The 18406-nt window shown below is 40.8% G+C and overlaps 3 protein-coding genes across 5 annotated transcripts in view; 1 reads left to right on the top strand and 2 right to left on the bottom strand.

Annotated features, from left to right (window-relative positions):
* ralgps2 (Ral GEF with PH domain and SH3 binding motif 2) overlaps nt 1-3136 on the bottom strand; it is a 76910-nt gene extending 73774 nt beyond the window's left edge. For 2 of the 3 annotated variants that reach the window (XM_054603334.1, XM_054603336.1), the window contains exon 1: nt 2996-3136. The gene's annotated coding sequence lies outside the window, so the exon portion shown is untranslated. Of the gene's footprint in view, nt 1-2630; nt 2972-2995 lie in introns of those variants that run through there. The other variant, XM_054603335.1, reaches the window with a different exon arrangement.
* A 3718-nt stretch (nt 3137-6854) lies between these two features.
* Nucleotides 6855-10284, bottom strand: LOC129094743 (cytochrome c oxidase assembly factor 7). The gene is made up of 4 exons (XM_054603005.1): nt 10199-10284; nt 9863-10085; nt 8893-9033; nt 6855-7752 (listed from the first exon to the last, which is right to left on the bottom strand). Exons 2-4 carry the CDS (start codon nt 9966-9968, stop codon nt 7307-7309), a joined length of 693 nt encoding a protein of 230 aa, XP_054458980.1. The 5' UTR covers nt 9969-10085; nt 10199-10284; the 3' UTR covers nt 6855-7306.
* A 42-nt stretch (nt 10285-10326) lies between these two features.
* On the top strand, nt 10327-18058 carry zyg11 (zyg-11 family member, cell cycle regulator). The gene is made up of 18 exons (XM_054603004.1): nt 10327-10633; nt 10717-10882; nt 11485-11696; nt 11787-12104; nt 12211-12324; nt 12414-12530; nt 12622-12762; nt 12948-13124; nt 13540-13604; nt 13722-13821; nt 13908-13958; nt 14056-14217; nt 14374-14421; nt 14518-14715; nt 14801-14853; nt 15885-15982; nt 16160-16334; nt 16429-18058. The coding sequence occupies exons 1-18, from the start codon at nt 10610-10612 to the stop codon at nt 16433-16435; spliced, it is 2226 nt and encodes a 741-aa protein (XP_054458979.1). The 5' UTR covers nt 10327-10609; the 3' UTR covers nt 16436-18058.
* The last annotated feature ends 348 nt before the right edge of the window (nt 18059-18406 follow it).

Here is an 18406-nt window from a genome sequence, read left to right as displayed (position 1 = left end):
CTCGGAGGCCTTTAGGAGCAGCAGCGACGTCACACATGGACGGCGACAAAGAGTTTGTTAGATAGGAGGTTTGAGATGAGATTGGGGGGGGGGGCTTTGTTTGAGGAAAGCACTTATTGTATTGGTATTAGTTTGTTTCTGTACTTTTGCTCTGGTTTATGCTCTTAGATGCTTGTTTAAGAAAGGAGATGCACTTATGACTTCTGGTGAAAGCGTCTGCTAAATGACTGTACATTTACACTTACAGTCATTTAGCAGACGCTTTTATCCAAAGCCACTGACAATAAGTGTGTTCAACATAGGTATTCAAGAGAACTACTAGTCACCAGAAGTCATAAGAGCATCTCCTTTCTTAAACAAGCATCTAAGAGCATAAATCAGAGCAAAAGTACAGAAACAAACTAATAGGAATACAATAAGTGCAACAAACTAATACAAATACAGTAAGTGCTAAGCGGAAGGCTCAGGGTAGTACTTCTTAGGATAATGTAATGTAATGTAAAAAATTGTGAAAAAGGGCATGAATTCAGATTAAAACTGATTCTGCCTGACAGCTAATAGAGCAGGCCCACTCAAGTGTGTGTGTGTGTGTGTGTGTGTGTGTGTGTGTGTGTGTGTGTGTGTGTGTGTGTGTGTGTGTGTGTGTGTGTGTGTGTGTGTGTGTGTGTGCTCCCAGTGCATGCACATATGTGTGGATATTCCTGACCTGAAATTAAAGGAACAATGCCATATAAAGTTATTATCATCACACATTCATGTGTCATTAAATGGTCTGCATGCCTTCATCTCAAGAGTGATGCAGCCTCAGGATCAATACATGGTGGGTCTGGTTATACTCCTATACGATTGATTACCATCACTGCTTTAAACTGATATTATTGATTACACTAGAAGGTAATCACACACACATGCACAGCTGATTCTGAGAGTTATATTTGATAAAAACATATGCACAGCTGATTCTGAGTGTTAACATATGCACAGCTGATTCTGAGTGTTTTATTTGATAAAAACATATGCACAGCTGATTCTGAGTGTTTTATTTGATAAAAACATATGCACAGCTGATTCTGAGTGTTTTATTTGATAAAAACATGCACAGCTGATTCTGAGTGTTTTATTTGATAAAAACATATGCACAGCTGATTCTGAGTGTTTTATTTGATAACAGCTGATTCTGAGTGTTTTATTTGATAAAAACATATGCACAGCTGATTCTGAGTGTTTTATTTGATAAAAACATGTGCACAGCTGATTCTGAGTGTTTTATTTGATAAAAACATATGCACAGCTGATTCTGAGTGTTTTATTTATCAGCTGATCCTGGAGCTTTAAAAAAAAAAAAAAAAAAAAGACTCAAAACACCCTAAAGACTTGTGCTTTTCCCCCCTATAACAGCAATGATATCCTGCAGCTGTACACAGTACTTTATTTAATAAAAACATATGCACAGCTGATTCTGAGTGTTTTATTTAATAAAAACATATGCACAGCTGATTCTGAGTGTTAACATATGCACAGCTGATTCTGAGTGTTATAAGTAATAAAAACATATGCACAGCTGATTCTGAGTGTTATAAGTAATAAAAACATATGCACAGCTGATTTTGAGTGTTGTTATTTATCAGCTGATCCTGGAGCTTTAAAAAAAGACTCAAAACACCCTAAAGACTTGTGCTTTTTCCCCTATAACAGCAATGATACCCTGGAGCTGTACACAGTATTTTATTTGATAAAAACACATGCACAGCTGATTCTGAGTGTTAACATATGCACAGCTGATTTTGAGAGTTATATTTAATAAAAACATATGCACAGCTGATTCTGAGTGTTTTATTTAATAAAAACATATGCACAGCTGATTCTGAGTGTTATACTTAATAAAAACATATGCACAGCTGATTCTGAGTGTTATACTTAATAAAAACATATGCACAGCTGATTTTGAGTTATATTTAATAAAAACATATGCACAGCTTATTCTGAGTGTTTTATTTAATAAAAACATATGCACAGCTGATTGAGTGTTTTATTTAGTGTTTTATTTAATAAAAACACATGCACAGCTGATTCTGAGTGTTTTATTTAGTGTTTTATTTAATAAAAACACATGCACATCTGATTCTGAGTGTTATACTTAATAAAAACATATGCACAGCTGATTTTGAGAGTTATATTTAATAAAAACATATGCACAGCTGATTCTGAGTGTTTTATTTAGTGTTTTATTTAATAAAAACACATGCACAGCTGATTCTGAGTGTTTTATTTAGTGTTTTATTTAATAAAAACACATGCACATCTGATTCTGAGTGTTATATTTAGTGTTATATTGAATAAAAACACATGCACAGCTGCTTTATTGATAAAATCATCTACATCAGCTGAACCTGGAGCTTTAAAAAGACTCAAAACACCCTAAAGACTTGTGCTAAGCAATGCCACCCTGCAGCTGAACACAGTATTGTTGCAGGGGGTGAACCCACGCCACACCCTGCACACTCCCCAGGAGGGCGGCTGTGCATGGGGGGGGGGGGGGGGTGTTCACCGCCTACGAGCCTCCCCGAGCAGAGTGCATGCAAGTGGGCATGTTCCAGCCCATAAATCACCCCCAAAAACCCCAAACTCACCCTCTCACAGCGTGCCCACGTTAGCATGCTGCACAAGTCCAGCTAAAGTTAGCTCTCAGTGAAGGGAGCGCGTCATTTACGACCGGCGTCACGTTAGACTCGTCTGAGCGGGGGGCGGGGTTACCGGTGACTTCACGTAAGTAACGCAAAAAAATAAAATAACGCGTGATTATGAATTTGTAGCAGCTTAGATGTGATCTGACGAGAGAAACGATGAGTCCTCGCGGCGGGTGTCTCTCGCATCCTTGTCTCCGCCTTTTGGTGCTTTGATAACGGGGCGTCCCGCGCGGGAAAACAAACACTTCCAAGTTCGAACGTTCGAATGATGTCGTAAAAAACGAGAACTAACTTTACGTCACACTCACCGGAGTCCTCCGTTGTCCTCTGGCTTCTCCCCGGTGCAACAGCGGGGACATCCGAGGGGCCAACAGGGGTGTGTGGAGGGTTTTTGTTGGGGTGGAGGTGGTGGTGGTGTGGGTGGTGTAACGTTCAGGGACACGACGATGCTGCTCACAACAGCTGTGCTCTGTTTTGAATGAGGGGCTGGTGGAGATGCGAGGAGAAGGGGCGGGGCTAGAGGCGAGGGGGCGTGGCTTAGGGGATGATGAAGACTAACGGGTAAGGGGCGGAGTTAGAGGTTGATGATAGGTGGAGCTAGAGGCGAGGGGGCGTGGCTTAGGGGATGATGAAGACTAACGGTAGGGGGCGTGGTTAACTGCTTGATGGAGACGAGTGGGTACGGGGCGGGGCTAACGACTTGCTGGGGGTGAACTGCTACGGGGCGGGGCTATATGTGAGGGGCGTGGCTTAGGGGCTGATGAAGACTAACGGATAAGGGGCGGGGCTAACGAATTGATGAAGAGGGGCGGCTATGGGGTGGGCTAGAGGCTTGATGGACCACGACCGGCTACGGGGCGTGACTAACGGCTAAGGGGCGGGGCTAACGGTTTGCTGGAGACGACCGGCTAAGGGGCGTGGCTAAGGGACTGATGGAGACAAGGGGCGGTTAAGGGGCGGGGCTAGAGGTGAGGGGGCGTGACTAAGTGGCTGATGAAGACTAACGGCTAAGGGGCGGAGCTAACGACTTGATGGACACGACCGGCTAAGGGGCGTGGCTATAGGCTGGGGGCGGGGCTATGTGTGAGGGGGCGGGGCTAACGGCGCAGGCGGCCTCACCACGCCGGCTGAGTTTATGGTTCCTTATGGACTATGATTATATCGTGTGTGTGTGTGTGTGTGTGTGTGTGTGTGTGTGTGTGTGTGTGTGTGTGTGTGTGTGTGTGTGTGTGTGTGTGTGTGTGTGTGTGTGTGTGTGTGTGTGTGTGTGTGTGTGTGTGTGTGTGTGTGTGTGTGTGTGTGTGTGTGTGTGTGTGGTCACTCTACATAAACCTGTGAGATTTAAAAAAAAAAAAAAAAAAGGGCTCAAAGTCCACGTGTTTGAGTCTGACTCCCCCTAGTGGTCAGACCGCAGTATTGCAGTCATCAGTGGTTATAAGATAAGATAATATAATCCTTTATTTAGGGGACATTTACAGGATTACAGCAGCATAGATATAGTGCAAACAAGAGACACAGTAGATAAAAGAAACAAGTATTTTAAATAAGTAAGTAAAGAAAAATTAAAATCCACAATAACTAAAAGAAAAAGTCTTATAAATACAGACAGAATAATTATAGTTATAGTATTGCACAGTGTGTTTGTATTGCACAGATTTATTAGTGGTTTGTTTTGTGGTCTACTGGGATGGCAGACAGCTGGTTGTGCAGCCTGACAGCAGCAGGAATGAAAGATATAGATAAAATAAGATAATCCTTTATTAGTCCCGCAGCGGGGACATTTACAGGATTACAGCAGCATAGATATAGTGCAACAAGGTACATAGTAGAAAAAACAAGTATTTTAAGTAAGTAAGTAAAGAAAAAATAAAGTCCACAATAACTAAAAGAAAAATCTTATAAATACAGACAGAATAATTGTAGTTATAGTATTGCACAGTGTGTTTGTATTGCACAGATTTATTATCTCCCTGCACTCCTGAAGACCTCAGTCTCCTCTGACCCTTTTTATGAAGTGACATGGGGTTTTTAATTCATAATGTTTAGTGGTGGAATATATAAAAGTACATTTACTCTCAAATACTGTAGTAACTATATTAACTTAATTCTATAGTTGAGTATTTCAACTCTATGCTACTTTCTACTTCTTTTCTACTACATCTTAAGGGTAAATCTCGTACTTTTTACTACATTTATTATAGTTACTTTTAACAATAATAAAAATGCTAATAATATTGACGCAGTACTTTACTAACCTACCCAGTAGTAGTACACAAGTATATTAAACTGGCTCCACATTGACAAACTACATTAAAATGCTCTTACATGTATTTGTACTGTAGATCTCGTACTTTTTACTGCACTATATTTATTTGAAGCTTATAGTTAGTGTCAAATAAATGTTACTTTATGTGTAACTGTTTTTCTAGTTACTTTTTAACATTTAAAACAAATATTTATAAGAATTGATGCAGTATTATATTAATCTACCCAGTAGTAGTACACAAAGTATATTAAACTGGCTCCACATTGACATTAAAAGGCTCTAACATGTATTTGTACTAACAATTTTGACGTACTTCTTTAGCTGAGTATTTAAACTTCATGCTACTTTATACTTCTTCTATACTACATCTTAATGGTAAATCTTGTACTTTTTACAGCACTAATTTATTCGAACATTAAGATACTCTTACATGTATTTGTACCTACAATTTTGACATATTTTGAGTATTCTACTTTATACTACAGTTTTATCTCACTACATCTTCTTACTTTTTACCATACTATATTTATTTGGCACTTATAGTTAGGGTCAAATGATATAGTTACTTTTTTCAATAAAAAAATATGCTTAGAAGATTGATGCAGTACTATAATAATTTATCTAGTAGTAGTACACAAAGTATACTAAACTGGCTCCACATTGACAAAATACAACATTAAAATGCTCTTACATGTATTTGTACTGTAAATCTCGTACTTTTTACCTTACTATATTTATTTGAAGCTTATAGTTAGTGTCAAATAAATGTTACTTTATGTGTAACTTTTTTTCTGGTTGCTTTATAAAATAAAAACATACGTTTATAAAAATTGATGCAGTACTATAATTTTCTACCAACTAACGATACACAAAGTATATCAAACTGGCTCCACATTGACAAACTGCAACATTAAAATGCTCTTACATGTATTTGTACTAACAATTTTGACGTATTTCTTCAGTTGAGTATTTAAACTTTATGCTACTTTCTACTTCTTCTCTACTACATCTTAAGGGTAAATCTCGTATTGTCAAATAAATGTTTCTTTATGTTCTTTTTTTTTTTCTAGATACTTTTTATATTAAAAAATAAACAAGTTTATAATAATGTACTCCTACCCAGTAGTAGTACAGAAAGTATATTAAACTGGCTCCACATTGACATTAAAAGGCTCTAACATGTATTTGTACTAACAATTTTGACGTACTTCTTTAGCTGAGTATTTAAACTCTATGCTAATTTCTATTTCTTCTCTACTACATCTTAATGGTAAATCTTGTACTTTTTACTGCACTAGATTTATTTGAACATTAAAATGCTCTAACATGCATTTGTACTAACAATTTTGACATACTTCTTTACCAGAGTATTTCTACTTTATGCTACTTTCTACTTATTCTCTACTACATTTAAGGGTAAATATCATATTGTCAAATAAATGTTTCTTTATGTGTTTTTTTTTTCTAGATACATATTACATTAAAAAACATGCATAAGAATAAGAATTGATGTAGTACTATATTAACCTACCCAGTAATAGTACACAAAGTATATTAACCTGGCTCCACATTGACAAACTACAGCATTAAAATGCTCCTATATGTATTTTTTTTAGTGATAAAAAACAGAATATTATCATATTCTATATTAATAAACCACTGTAAAAATGAACACTCCGCATAATGACTATTCTATCTTTCATACTTTAAGTGCATTTTACTTTTAACAAGAGTATTTTGGGACTGTATGAGTTTTTCCACCACTGATAATGACTTATTATTTCTAATAAATGATATTCACCTGTTTGAATTACATTTGGTTCATTACTGTCTGTTATCCAAGAGCTCGAGCTTCACAATTTACTACACAAGGTTTGTTGCAATTAAATTTAATTAAATTCTGAAGCATTCCATACTAATAACACACAATGGTTATGTATAAATAGTATTATATAAAGGTTGATGCACACCACAATGTGATGACAATACACTGAGTTCTAACCATATAAGTTCATACCACAAATCATAGTCCTTCATAAAGGAATCATAAATATTCTCGTACTGTACATGAATCAAGACTCGCTTTATTGCTTTCACATTTACTTTATATATTTGACTGAAATCTGCCCACACAAATAGTCAATACTACTCCCTGAATTTGACTGTCGACACATTTCAAATGAGGCAAACATCCATTTATTCATTATTTTTGGACAAACAACACATCATCTCCTACTTTCAAAACCCCCGAACAGGTTTTGTTTTTGCACACACAATCTTGTCTCCACGGAGAACCTGACTGGACACCAGACTAGAGCACCAAATCAACAATAACTTAATGAAGAGTCGCCCTTCACTCCCCGAACTTGATCTGCCTCTCCTTCTCCAAACCATGCAGCTCCTTCGCTCGGTTCTTCAGCTCCTCCGCCTTCTTCTCGTCCTTCTCCGTGCCGTCCCCGAGTTTGTACATGCGGCTGGCGTTGGCGCAGCCCCACACGTGTCCCAGCTCACAGGCCCTGTTGGCGTACGTCAGAGCCTGTTTCATGTCCGGTTTCAGTCCTTTGGCGTTGCCCTCAATGAACAGAGCGCTGAGGTTGAAGCAGGAGGGAGCGAAGCCGCCGGCGCAGGCCTTCTCGTAGTACTGCCGGGCTGCTGCGAGGTCAGGTCCGCCCTCGTTGGCCCGTCCGTCGTGGGCCAACAGGCCGGCGTTGTGGCACGCGTCTATGGACTTCTTTCCGTTGGCGTTGCAGGAGCGCAGGAAGCAGGAGTAGGCTGATTTCAGACACTCTGTCATCCCACCTGGGGGGAAGAATTTAAATGAATCAGTTGAATAAAAACCAGACATGGCATCAAAAAGAGCAATTAAATTTTACAATTTTACAGAACTAATTTGAAGAATTTAATATTGATGTGTTCAGAAGTATTATATGATATATTGATATTCATCCATATTCTTTATTAAATGTTTAGTCTACAAAATGTCATAAAGAAAGCCCATCACAAGTAAGGCTTTGTCGATATTGTGATGAAATCATAAAATCGAGATATCATGATACACAATCACGTTGTTTTAATTGATAATAACAAGCAAATACTGAGTCAAAGTTTATAAGACAATCTAATTGATAATAATTCTGCTTAAAGTTAAATCTAACTATTGTCTTAATCAGATTCCTCTGTATTTGTGTGCATGCATGTCAACATAGTCAGTGTAAAGCTGGAATATTTATTCATTTTTTAACTCAATAATTTCACAGGAAACCTTTATGTTAGTTTTACACTCAAATTCTTAATTAAATGAGAAAAGACAACACATATTTAATTCACACAAAAAAGGGGGTTACGATGTGATTATTTCATATAGACTATTAATTGAATTACCAGAAAACATGCAATATTGTTATATATATATATATCATTATGGGGATATGAAATAAGAGATATTGGGATAGAAGATTTTGGCCATATCTCCCAGCCTTAAAAAAACTGTTCCTAAACTTTTTTTAGATCAAAAAGACTGACTGAATTTTTTATCATATGAAAAAGAAAAAAAACAAGCACATCCTCGTATTTCACAGCAAATGTTTTGCATTTGCCCCGATGAACGTAGTTTTTTTATTTATTTGTTGACAATCAAATTAACCAGCTAATTATCTAAACAAACTAAAACTAATTTCTATGCAGAAGGTGGTCCAGTTATTAACTACCCCATTTGTACTGTTGGATAATTTAAACTCCATAAAGCATTATATTTCATTTTGTTTGACACATGATCTTGCAATGTAACCAGTAACTTCTAAACAGCTATAAATGTAGCGTTCATTGTACTCTGCTTGAATAGTTAATGTCGTACTATTAGTCCCCTTTATATGTACAATGTGACTACAAACATCAGAGAGGATGAAATAAGAAAAGCAAGGAGCCACGCTGCTGCTTTACCTTTGCCGGTCATGTGGTAAGCCCCCAGCTTATAGCAGCTCTCTCCGTGTCCATTCGCCTCACAGTTGTGTTTGAGCACCTGTGCTGCAGACTCGTAGTTCTTCTTCACCCCTTCCAGGTAGTCCGAGAGCCTTTGGCACCCTAAGAGCAACATGTCACAATGAGAAAACGATGAGGCAGACGTCACATATCAAACATTAAAGGTACATCTCTGTCAGAACTATGTGAGGGGTCTTTGAATCTGCTGAGAATAAAATGACGTGTAATAGACTCAGAGGGAGACAGTTCAGAAAAGTACACAGCCTGCAGCACTTTCTAAACAAATTACTCTTCAGATCTCTTCCCCTCTGTGTAAAAGTAGAAACTTACTATCACTGATATCCAGGTACTGGAAAAAGAAATGCTGCAGAGGTGCTTAGCTCAATTTACCACAAAACAGTAAAGAACCAGACTTGTTTCTTCTATAACTACGGGGCAGTTATCTTTATCTGCTGACTTTAACAGGTAAACTTCTGCTTCTAGTGAGGCGATGCATGTCCAGTGGATCCAGGAGAAACATCCCCCAAAAATGTATTTTCCTATGTTACACCTCAGAGCTCCATTAAAGGGTAAGGCCAACCTCTTTTACAGTGTTTGGCAACCCTTCCTTTATAATCCAAGTGATCTTGACAGGGCGCATGGACTTTGTTTCCACCAATAAGTCATAGAAACAGTTTTTTCTTTTCCTTTGACATAGTTTTAATGTATACATAAATGTATATAATGTAATTCATATATATACTTATGCAACCCAGGTTAACTATTCATTCATTCATTCATTCATTCATGTTCTGTAACATGGCAATATCTGAGCTGTCTTGGTTTGGCTGTGTATGCAGTTCTATAGAAACAGTATATACCCATCTATTTAAATTACAATCCAATGAATGTTTTCAGCACCTTTGATGTGTGAACAGCTCACATGAATTACCTTCCGGATCGTTTTCTTTGTAGCACTGGAAGCTGTACTCCACTCCCAGATTGTCCAAGAACTGCTCCACCTCCTTCTGATCCTCAAAGTTTATAAGTCCAGCCATGTTCTCTCCCACTTGCTGCTTTTACACTGAACTATAATCACACGTGCTGAAAGGGGCTTAGCTCCCACTGCTCCCACTGCTCCCACTAGTGACCTTGGTGAATGCTGTTACGAAAGCCTTTAAAATAAAATAAAATAAAATAAATAAAATAAAAACACCAATATATATGCTCACCTGTAACCGTAAAGCTATTAAAAAACACACTATAATAACTTATAAAATAGTTTTACATCACAAACAAGAAGAAGAAATGATCACGTGTGTCTCCTGCTGCCGCTGCTGCTGATCACTTCCGGGTTTCCTGAAAGGCTTCCGTAGCCCCGCCCCCTTTTCCGCTTAATTCACTTCCTGTGTTGTGACGGTTGTTTTGACCTTTTGTTTACCGTCTGTGTTGACAAAAATAGACACTAAAGACTGCTCGTGGACACACCGAACCTCCTCCTACTCGGTGACGACATTAATAGCCTCGGTGATAACTATATGTGTGTGTATCTGAGACATGAATTCCTCCACAGCAGACGGCTGCCGACACGTTTGCACGGAAAGCGATTTTCCTGAACGAGTGAGCTGAGTGTCTGCTGCAGACTGCAACCTGAAAGCTCTCCTTAGCATTGTTATTATTTTAGTTTCTTCTCTCAAACATGGCCTGTAGCTTCCTCAACACGGTGAGTTCCTGTCAGGTGATTAATAAATGGATATTAAATGCATCTCATGCTATAAACATCCATTTTTTGTGTGTGTTTCCCAGGATGAGGCGTCTCCACCGGCTCTGGCTGACCTGTGCCTGACCCATGTGAGCCAGAACCTGGACTGTTTCTGTGTGAAGAGGCCTGATGGCTCCCTGTGCTTCAGAGAGGCTGTCCTCTTCCCTCAGGAGCTGGCTGACCAGCTGCTGGCCAAGATGGCCACTGAAGGTACACCAAAGACCAGATCTATGTTTTACATCACCTCTTGAATCATTACAGTTTTACATTACGTTACAGTCATTTAGCAGACGCTTTTATCCAAAGCGACTGACAATAAGTGTATTCAACATAGGTATTCAAGAGAACTACTAGTCACCAGAAGTCATAAGTGCATCTCCTTTCTTAAACAAGCATCTAAAAGCATAAACCAGAGCAAAAGTACAGAAACAAACTAATAAGATAAGATAAGATGCTTTAACTAATACAAATACAATAAGTAAAACTAATATGACAATAAGTGCAACAAACTAATATGAATACAATAAGTGCAACAAACTAATATGAATACAATAAGTGAGGAAGGGGGCGAATCCTCCTGATGTTGAATCGTTAAATATCAACCTGAAGAACTGCAATCACGTCCTGATATAAACAGAAAAAATCTTAACTTGTATACTTTCAAAAGCTTCTTGTTTACCCTTAAAAAAATAAATAGAAAAGCCTCTTAATTTGACTGTATGTTGTCACCTTAACCAAGACAGTGCCGTTGGTAAACAAAGGCAGTATTGTGCAAGAACCCAATGATTAAATCTTAATTCCCTCCACCGCAGGTCTGCTGAATGACAGCACCGTGGGTGTGTTTCGGAACTGCGAGTACCTGCGGTTGAGGCGAGCCTGCATCCGTACGGCACGCATCTCCGCCGAGGCCTTCCAGAAAGCCCTCTGCTCTCACCGCCTGCTGGAGCTGGATGCTGCCAGGGTCAACGCGGACCTCACTATTCCTGACATCCTGCAGGGGCTGTCCACTAATAAGTATTGCCAGGTAAAGAGAGAGTATGTTTAAAGCACCCTTCATATTTCAAATAATTGAAGCATTGTTTGATTTTTGTTTTTCTTCTCAAACTTCCTGCAGGAGTCCCTCCAGCGTCTCGTCCTGACAGGTCTCACCATGTCCTCTCTGGAGGAGCCGATCCGGCACCGCTTCAGCTCCCTCCAGGGCCTCCGCTCCCTCTCTCTGGCCAATGTAGACTTCTACGACTCCGGGCTCGTCGACGTCTGTTCGCTGCCTCGGCTGGAGAGCCTGGACCTCTCCAACACCTCGGTCACCAACCTGAACCCGCTGCTGGGCCTGAAGGAGCGGCTGCGATCGCTCACTCTGCACCAGCTGAAGAGGCTGGAGATGAGCACCGCTCAGCTGCTGGGAGTCATCGGACAGTTGAATGTTTTGCAGGTTAGTGGGGAGGATGGAGTCGCGCTGTGTGAACCAGCCATGCTTGTTTTGTTCTTTACGTTAAAAAAAATCAATTCTGTGTTTGTGTGAAACACCTCTAATGCAGCACCTGGACATCAGCGACGATAAGCAGTTCACCTCTGACGTGGCTCGTCAGCTGCTCGGACAGCCAGGGATCCTGCCCGCTCTGGTTTCCCTGGATGTTTCTGGGAGGAAACAGTGTGTGTGTGTGTTTATATTCAACTCTGGGCATTTCAGTTTGATTGAAAAGAAAGAATACAGGCTAATATATGTGTGTGAACGTTCCAGGTCACAGACGCAGCTGTCAAGGCGTTTATTGAGGAGAGACCGGGGATGACTTTTGTGGGACTTCTGGCCACAGACGCTGGATTTTCTGACTTCTTCTCAGGAGAAGGAACTCTTAAGGTAAAGCTTATACGCGTACACATATACATTGATAACGTCGTGCATAGAAATGCAGGTTTGCTACAGGAAACTGCTCCTCGTGTTTAAACAGGTCACAGGAGAAGCCTACGAGACTCAGATCTGCGAGGCTCTGCGTCGCTACAGTGAGAGGGAAGGTTTCGTGAGAGAAGCTCTGTTCCATCTGTTCAGCCTGACCCATGTCATGGAGAAACCCAGGCCCGACATCCTCAAGGTGAAACCACGTTGTTATACTTGGAAATTAAGTAATTGTTCTCATTCTAATAAACCGACAAATTGTTTTGTCTTGCTTTTAGTTAATGAGAGGAACTTCCAACTGGTATCTCACTTTCCACACTTCCTCATCCGTCCATTTAACACATAATTGCTTCCTTCTTCTCTTGTTGTTGTTTTTCCCAGCTGGTAGTTTTGGGTATGAAGAACCACCCCGCCACTCTGAATGTCCAGCTGGCAGCGAGCGCCTGCGTGTTCAACCTGACCAAGCAGGACCTGGCAGCAGGGATGCCAGTGCGACTGTTGAGCACCGTCACTCAGCTTCTACTGGAGGCCATGAGGACGTTCCCCAACCACCAGCAGGTAGCTTCACACGTACAGCGCCGGCGTAGCGGCTCACGTCATGGATTCTGAGGTGTTGGGGAACTTCCAACGAGTGCAGCTTCCTTCTTTTGTTTTCCTCGCCGTGGATGGAGAGAAAGTATTAAAATCAGCGTTTCTTTCACTGGAACCAAATGCAGGGATGTTAATTAATCACTGTGGGAGCTGACGCATGCAGTTATTTCCCATTTGCATTTACTGGATATTGTGTTATAAATTATTCATGAATGGCTTTAAATTAAATTGGAACAGAACATTTTATATACAATATTTCTGATTTAGATATTTTACTGGGCCTGCATAACAAAACACAACTGATTAGAAAAGTGTGTCGGGTCATTACAGTCAGATGAAAAGGTTTTGGATTGATCCATGTTTTGGTTTTCTCCGTCTGTAGCTGCAGAAGAACTGCCTGCTGTCTCTGTGCAGTGATCGCATTTTGCAGGAGGTTCCATTCAACAGGTGACAAAGTTTTCTTTTTTTGACTATTAAATTTACATTTCAAAAAGGTGCAAAGTCTTTCGAGAAGGACTAAATGCTTACAGTAGAACATTTTCTCTCCCTCTTCCCGTGTTTCAGGTTTGAAGCTGCCAAACTCGTTATGCAGTGGCTCTGCAACCACGAGGACCAGAACATGCAGAGGATGGCCGTGGCTATCATTTCCATCCTGGCTGCTAAGGTAAATGTTGTGCTGTGTTTATATCACATCTGCTTTTCTAAACGCAGTCTTGTTGGTTTCTTTTCTTACACGTTTGCTTTTCCCAGCTATCCACAGAGCAGACGGCTCAGCTGGGAGCAGAGCTGTTCATAGTGAAGGTACGGTTCTCTTTTCGGCTCTTATAATGTAATAACAAATAAAAATAATAATAATAATTATCATTGCTAATATGCTCCCTTCCTCCCGCCCCTGCAGCAACTGCTCCACATCGTGCGTCAGAAGGCCACTCAGGGCGTTGTGGACGCCACCCTCAAGTTCACGCTGAGCGCGCTCTGGAACCTCACCGATGAGTCGCCGACGACCTGCCGCCATTTCATCGAGAACCAGGGCCTGGACCTGTTTATCAAAGTTCTAGAGGTACGCGGAAATGTCAGCATGTAAATAAACAGTAGGCGCTACCTTACAAACAGCTCGGGGCGGAACAGCGTGCCCGTCCGTCATCACGTGGTGCTCTGTAGAAGCATGTGTGCCTTCAGGGGTCCGTCTGACTCACTGTTGTTTCCCCCCCCGCAGTCCTTCCCCAGCGAGTCCTCCATTCAGCAGAAGGTTCTCGGCCTGCTGGTGAGTTCACCTCATCTCCCTTTTAGATAAAACGGAATACATTTACAAGATTAAGACGTCATTATTATTCCCCCCCCTTCACCTTTCACCGTGTAGAACAACATAGCCGAGGTCGGGGAGCTGCACGTGGAGCTGATGGTGCAGGGCTTCCTGGACCACATCAGCACCCTGCTGCACAGCCCCGAGGTGGAGGTCAGCTACTTCGCCGCGGGCATCCTGGCACATCTGACGTCACGAGGAGAGGAAGCCTGGACGCTGAGCCGAGAGCTCCGCTCCTCACTGCTGGAGCAGCTGGTAGGAGCCCGCACATGGATACTTCTATTTCTGTTATTTTGAAAAGTTTGGCTGAGTTCTTTTTGCATTTTGTGTGTCTCTCCAGCATGATGTCATTATGAAGTGGCCGGCGCCCGAGTGTGAGATGGTGGCCTACAGGTGAGACGCAGCTTCTCTACAGTAAAATAGCATTATTCCCACCTGAAAGATCCTTCATTTTAGTCGCGGGACTTCTTCTAAAGAAACCAACCGGTTCCTTCAGCCCATTATTGTCTAAGTTTCCATGGCGGTCCAAAGATCTGCAAAGATTAGACAAATTATTCCGCTGATGTATGAAAAAGCAACATGACACTGGACGAGAGCTGCTGGTGGTCCGGGTTTTTTCTTCAAGCCTGCATCTCTGTGTCACATTTACTGCTGCATACTATTTACTGATGCAAATGGAGAGCGTCTGTCTCCACAGTGAATCATCTGGTGAGTGTGTGATGATTCTTCATTTGTGCTTCAGAACGTAACTGCCATGACTCAATCAGAAAATACGTTCTTTCTCTCATTACGAACGCTGTCTCTTTCTTCTACCACTCACACGTTCCCTCTCTTTTCCCCTCTGTCTTTTAAGACAGAGGGGAAAAGAACTACAGACAGCAAACTTCACTTTTAATTTGATCAAACACAGAGTGATTCTCTCCCTTCGTCCTGAAATGCTCCCATCGATACTCGAGAACTTTGTTGTTTTATGCATGACGTGGAACACTAGTTGAAGCAGCAGAGCTGTGTATTTGCCCCCCCGACCAGGGCCTTTTTGAGGGATAGAATGTTACAGGAACCTAATTCAGACCCTGCAATCAAAATGTAATTGGTTCCCCTAAAGGTTCCGAGTTTCTGGGGAAAGTTCCTGCGGTTTAAAAGAGGCTTATGCCAAATCACAGAAACAATTAAATCAAAACAAGGAGGCCATATCACACCGATGCTATGACTAAAACCTGATTCAGCATTCATTATGGGTGACACAAGATAAGGAAGGACGTATATCAAGTTTATTATTCTCAAAAACCTTTAAGGAACGACTTGAAAAAAACATCTGTAAAATGTTTTTCTAAGAAAGCCATAGATAAACAGTCAAAGCCTTAACAAGAACACGTTACGTAGACTAAACACTAAATATACTCTTATTGTCTCTCATTCTTTAGGTCCTTTAACCCCTTCTTTCCACTACTGGAGTGCTTTCACACCCCCGGAGTCCAGCTGTGGGCGGCCTGGGCCATGCAACATGTCTGCAGCAAGAACGGTGAGACCGACAAATTGCACATACAGGACTATCTGTTATGCTAGTTTTATAAATGAGATCATTCACTTGTAATTCACTGCCATCTGTCGAGGCAGTCACTCACAGACTTAACGTTGTGTGTGTGTGTGTGTGTGTGTGTGTGTGTGTCTCTCTCTCTCCCCCCTGTGTTTCCTGCAGCCGCTCGCTACTGCAGCATGTTGCTGGAGGAGGGCGGCCTGCAGCAGCTGGAGCTCGTCCATACGAACCCGGAGACCCACAAAGACGTCAAACTGTTGGCTAAGAGCATTCTGGAGAGCCTGCAGCGCCACAGAGCCCGCACCGGCCAGCCCGCCGCCACGGTCGCCTCACAGAGGTAAAGACTCACACACACAGAGTCGTGGTCATGTGATACATCGGCCTCATGGTAGATGGAGTTCTTTTAAGTCTTTAACATTTTTGTCTTTCAGAAAATGAGGCTCCCTGACCGACAGCAGGACATAAGCTGAGTCCCACCGCAGAGAGGACTTTATTAAGGAAACACTAGAGGACAAATACTCAGCAACTCTTTGCACACACACACACACACATACACTAACTTTATTTATTTTCTTTGTGTTTGTTTCTTGTGATTAAAAACAAATTTAAATTATGAGAACCGTTGGTCAGTTAAGCTCAAATCTTAAGACACAAAAAGAATTGTGTCCGTGCTCGTGCTTGTTAGTCTGACGTTGGCACCGTGATGATTTTAATACCAAAAGACAAAAACAATCAGTGCTCTCGTACAAATCTCAGTTTGAAGGTTCCTGACACCCTCCTGCTCTTTTAGGGCTCTGGTTTCTCTGAATTAAGTCGATTTAGCTCATTAGAAAAAAAAAACGCATGACGCTGCTTTTGAACTCAAGCATGCTGGAGTTTGTCTGAACGCTCGCACCGCGGCTGCTTGTTTTGTTTACGGCAGCGCTGTGATTGACACTCACGCCTCTGGGTCCTCAATGCTGCTGCTGCTGCTGCTGCTGCGCTCCTCTTTATTTAGTCTTTTTTTTACCAGCTAATGCCTTTGATTTGACGCGACAGGACACTTGCCGAGGGCCGGTTCACTGGGCTCAAATGTTCCAAAACATTAAAGATGAAAAACCTAAATTACTGAGATCTCTTTGAGAAGCTCCAGTTTAGTTTCTTTCCTTAAATGTTTGGCAGCCACTAAATCAGAAGATGCCCTAAATCAGCAGCTCCAGAGTAGAGTTCAAATACGTTGAAATGATCCGATCAATTATATCTGGTAAATTGTTAAAGTGGCAATAATGATTTTTGTCAGTGTAGCCATGACGGATTTACATGTGTGTTATCGAGTCACAGCTGTGTTTTTCTCTTAGAGGAACTCGTGTGTGTATACATCGGTATGTTCGCTGTGCTTTCATATGCGTCTCAAAGACGGAGACAGAGCTTCGGTGTGAGCATGTGCGTATGTACGCCTGTACAAGTAGCTGCATCTTTAAAAGAAATTAAAAATAAAATGGATGTAATTTGTACATAATAAAAAATGAGAGAATTAGGAAGTCAGGTTGTTCGCATGGAAATTATTATACTGTGTGTTCCACTGTTTGTTTATCTGAGAAAAATGATTAAGAACAAAGTAAACAGAGATATGGGGAGTGTTTATTTTCTGTTCTGAAGCAAAAACATTAGGATCCTAGAGAAGCTACTACTTTCTGTAGCAGCTGACCTTTAAGCCCACAAAATCTCTTCGTTCTCATTTAGGCCCCAAACATCATCCTCTATGCAATCAAAGAGAATGTTGCTGACCCCTGATTCAATCATGATATGACTCGTATTTAATTGGACTTAGAGATAAGATATTGGGCTACTTAATGGTACTCTGAAACACACATCACCTCATCTGCTGAGTGAATCAACCGTGGTCGTATAAGCTCGCTAATCGTGCTCGAGCTGATCGCATCGGCTCCAACAAAAGGCGACGAGCAGCAGAATCTGTGATTTGTTTTTCTGTTTCCGTTCAGTTTGTCTGTTTTGACTGCGCCATGTTGCTGCTGAGAGTCACGTTTTCAAAGTTTGGAAAATAAAGAATGTACATTCCCATAAACTGGAGACGACGCTTGTTTGTTTTTGTATTTTTTTTTTATTCCAAAAATGAGATGAAGAAGTTTGGAATGTGTGAATGAAACGATGGTAAGAAACTTTTTTCTGTCATCATTTTGATGAAATGAAAATCTATGGAAGCTCATGTTTGTTAATATAATCAGAGAATTTCTCAAAATAATGAATTTGAATCTCAAAATAGTGAGAAAATATCAATATTTTGACTTTGTATCTCAAACTTATAACATAGTTTTTCAAGATAATGAGAAACTTTCTTAATATTTTGACCTAGTATCACAAACTAATAACGTAGTTTTTTAATATAATGAGAAACATTCTCATAGTTTA

This window comes from Anoplopoma fimbria, chromosome 8, assembly GCF_027596085.1.
Source record: "Anoplopoma fimbria isolate UVic2021 breed Golden Eagle Sablefish chromosome 8, Afim_UVic_2022, whole genome shotgun sequence".
In the NCBI taxonomy this organism is placed as follows: Eukaryota; Metazoa; Chordata; class Actinopteri; order Perciformes; family Anoplopomatidae; genus Anoplopoma; species Anoplopoma fimbria.
The sequence above is the reverse complement of the archived record's forward strand: the minus strand, read 5'-3'. Positions and strand labels throughout refer to the sequence as shown.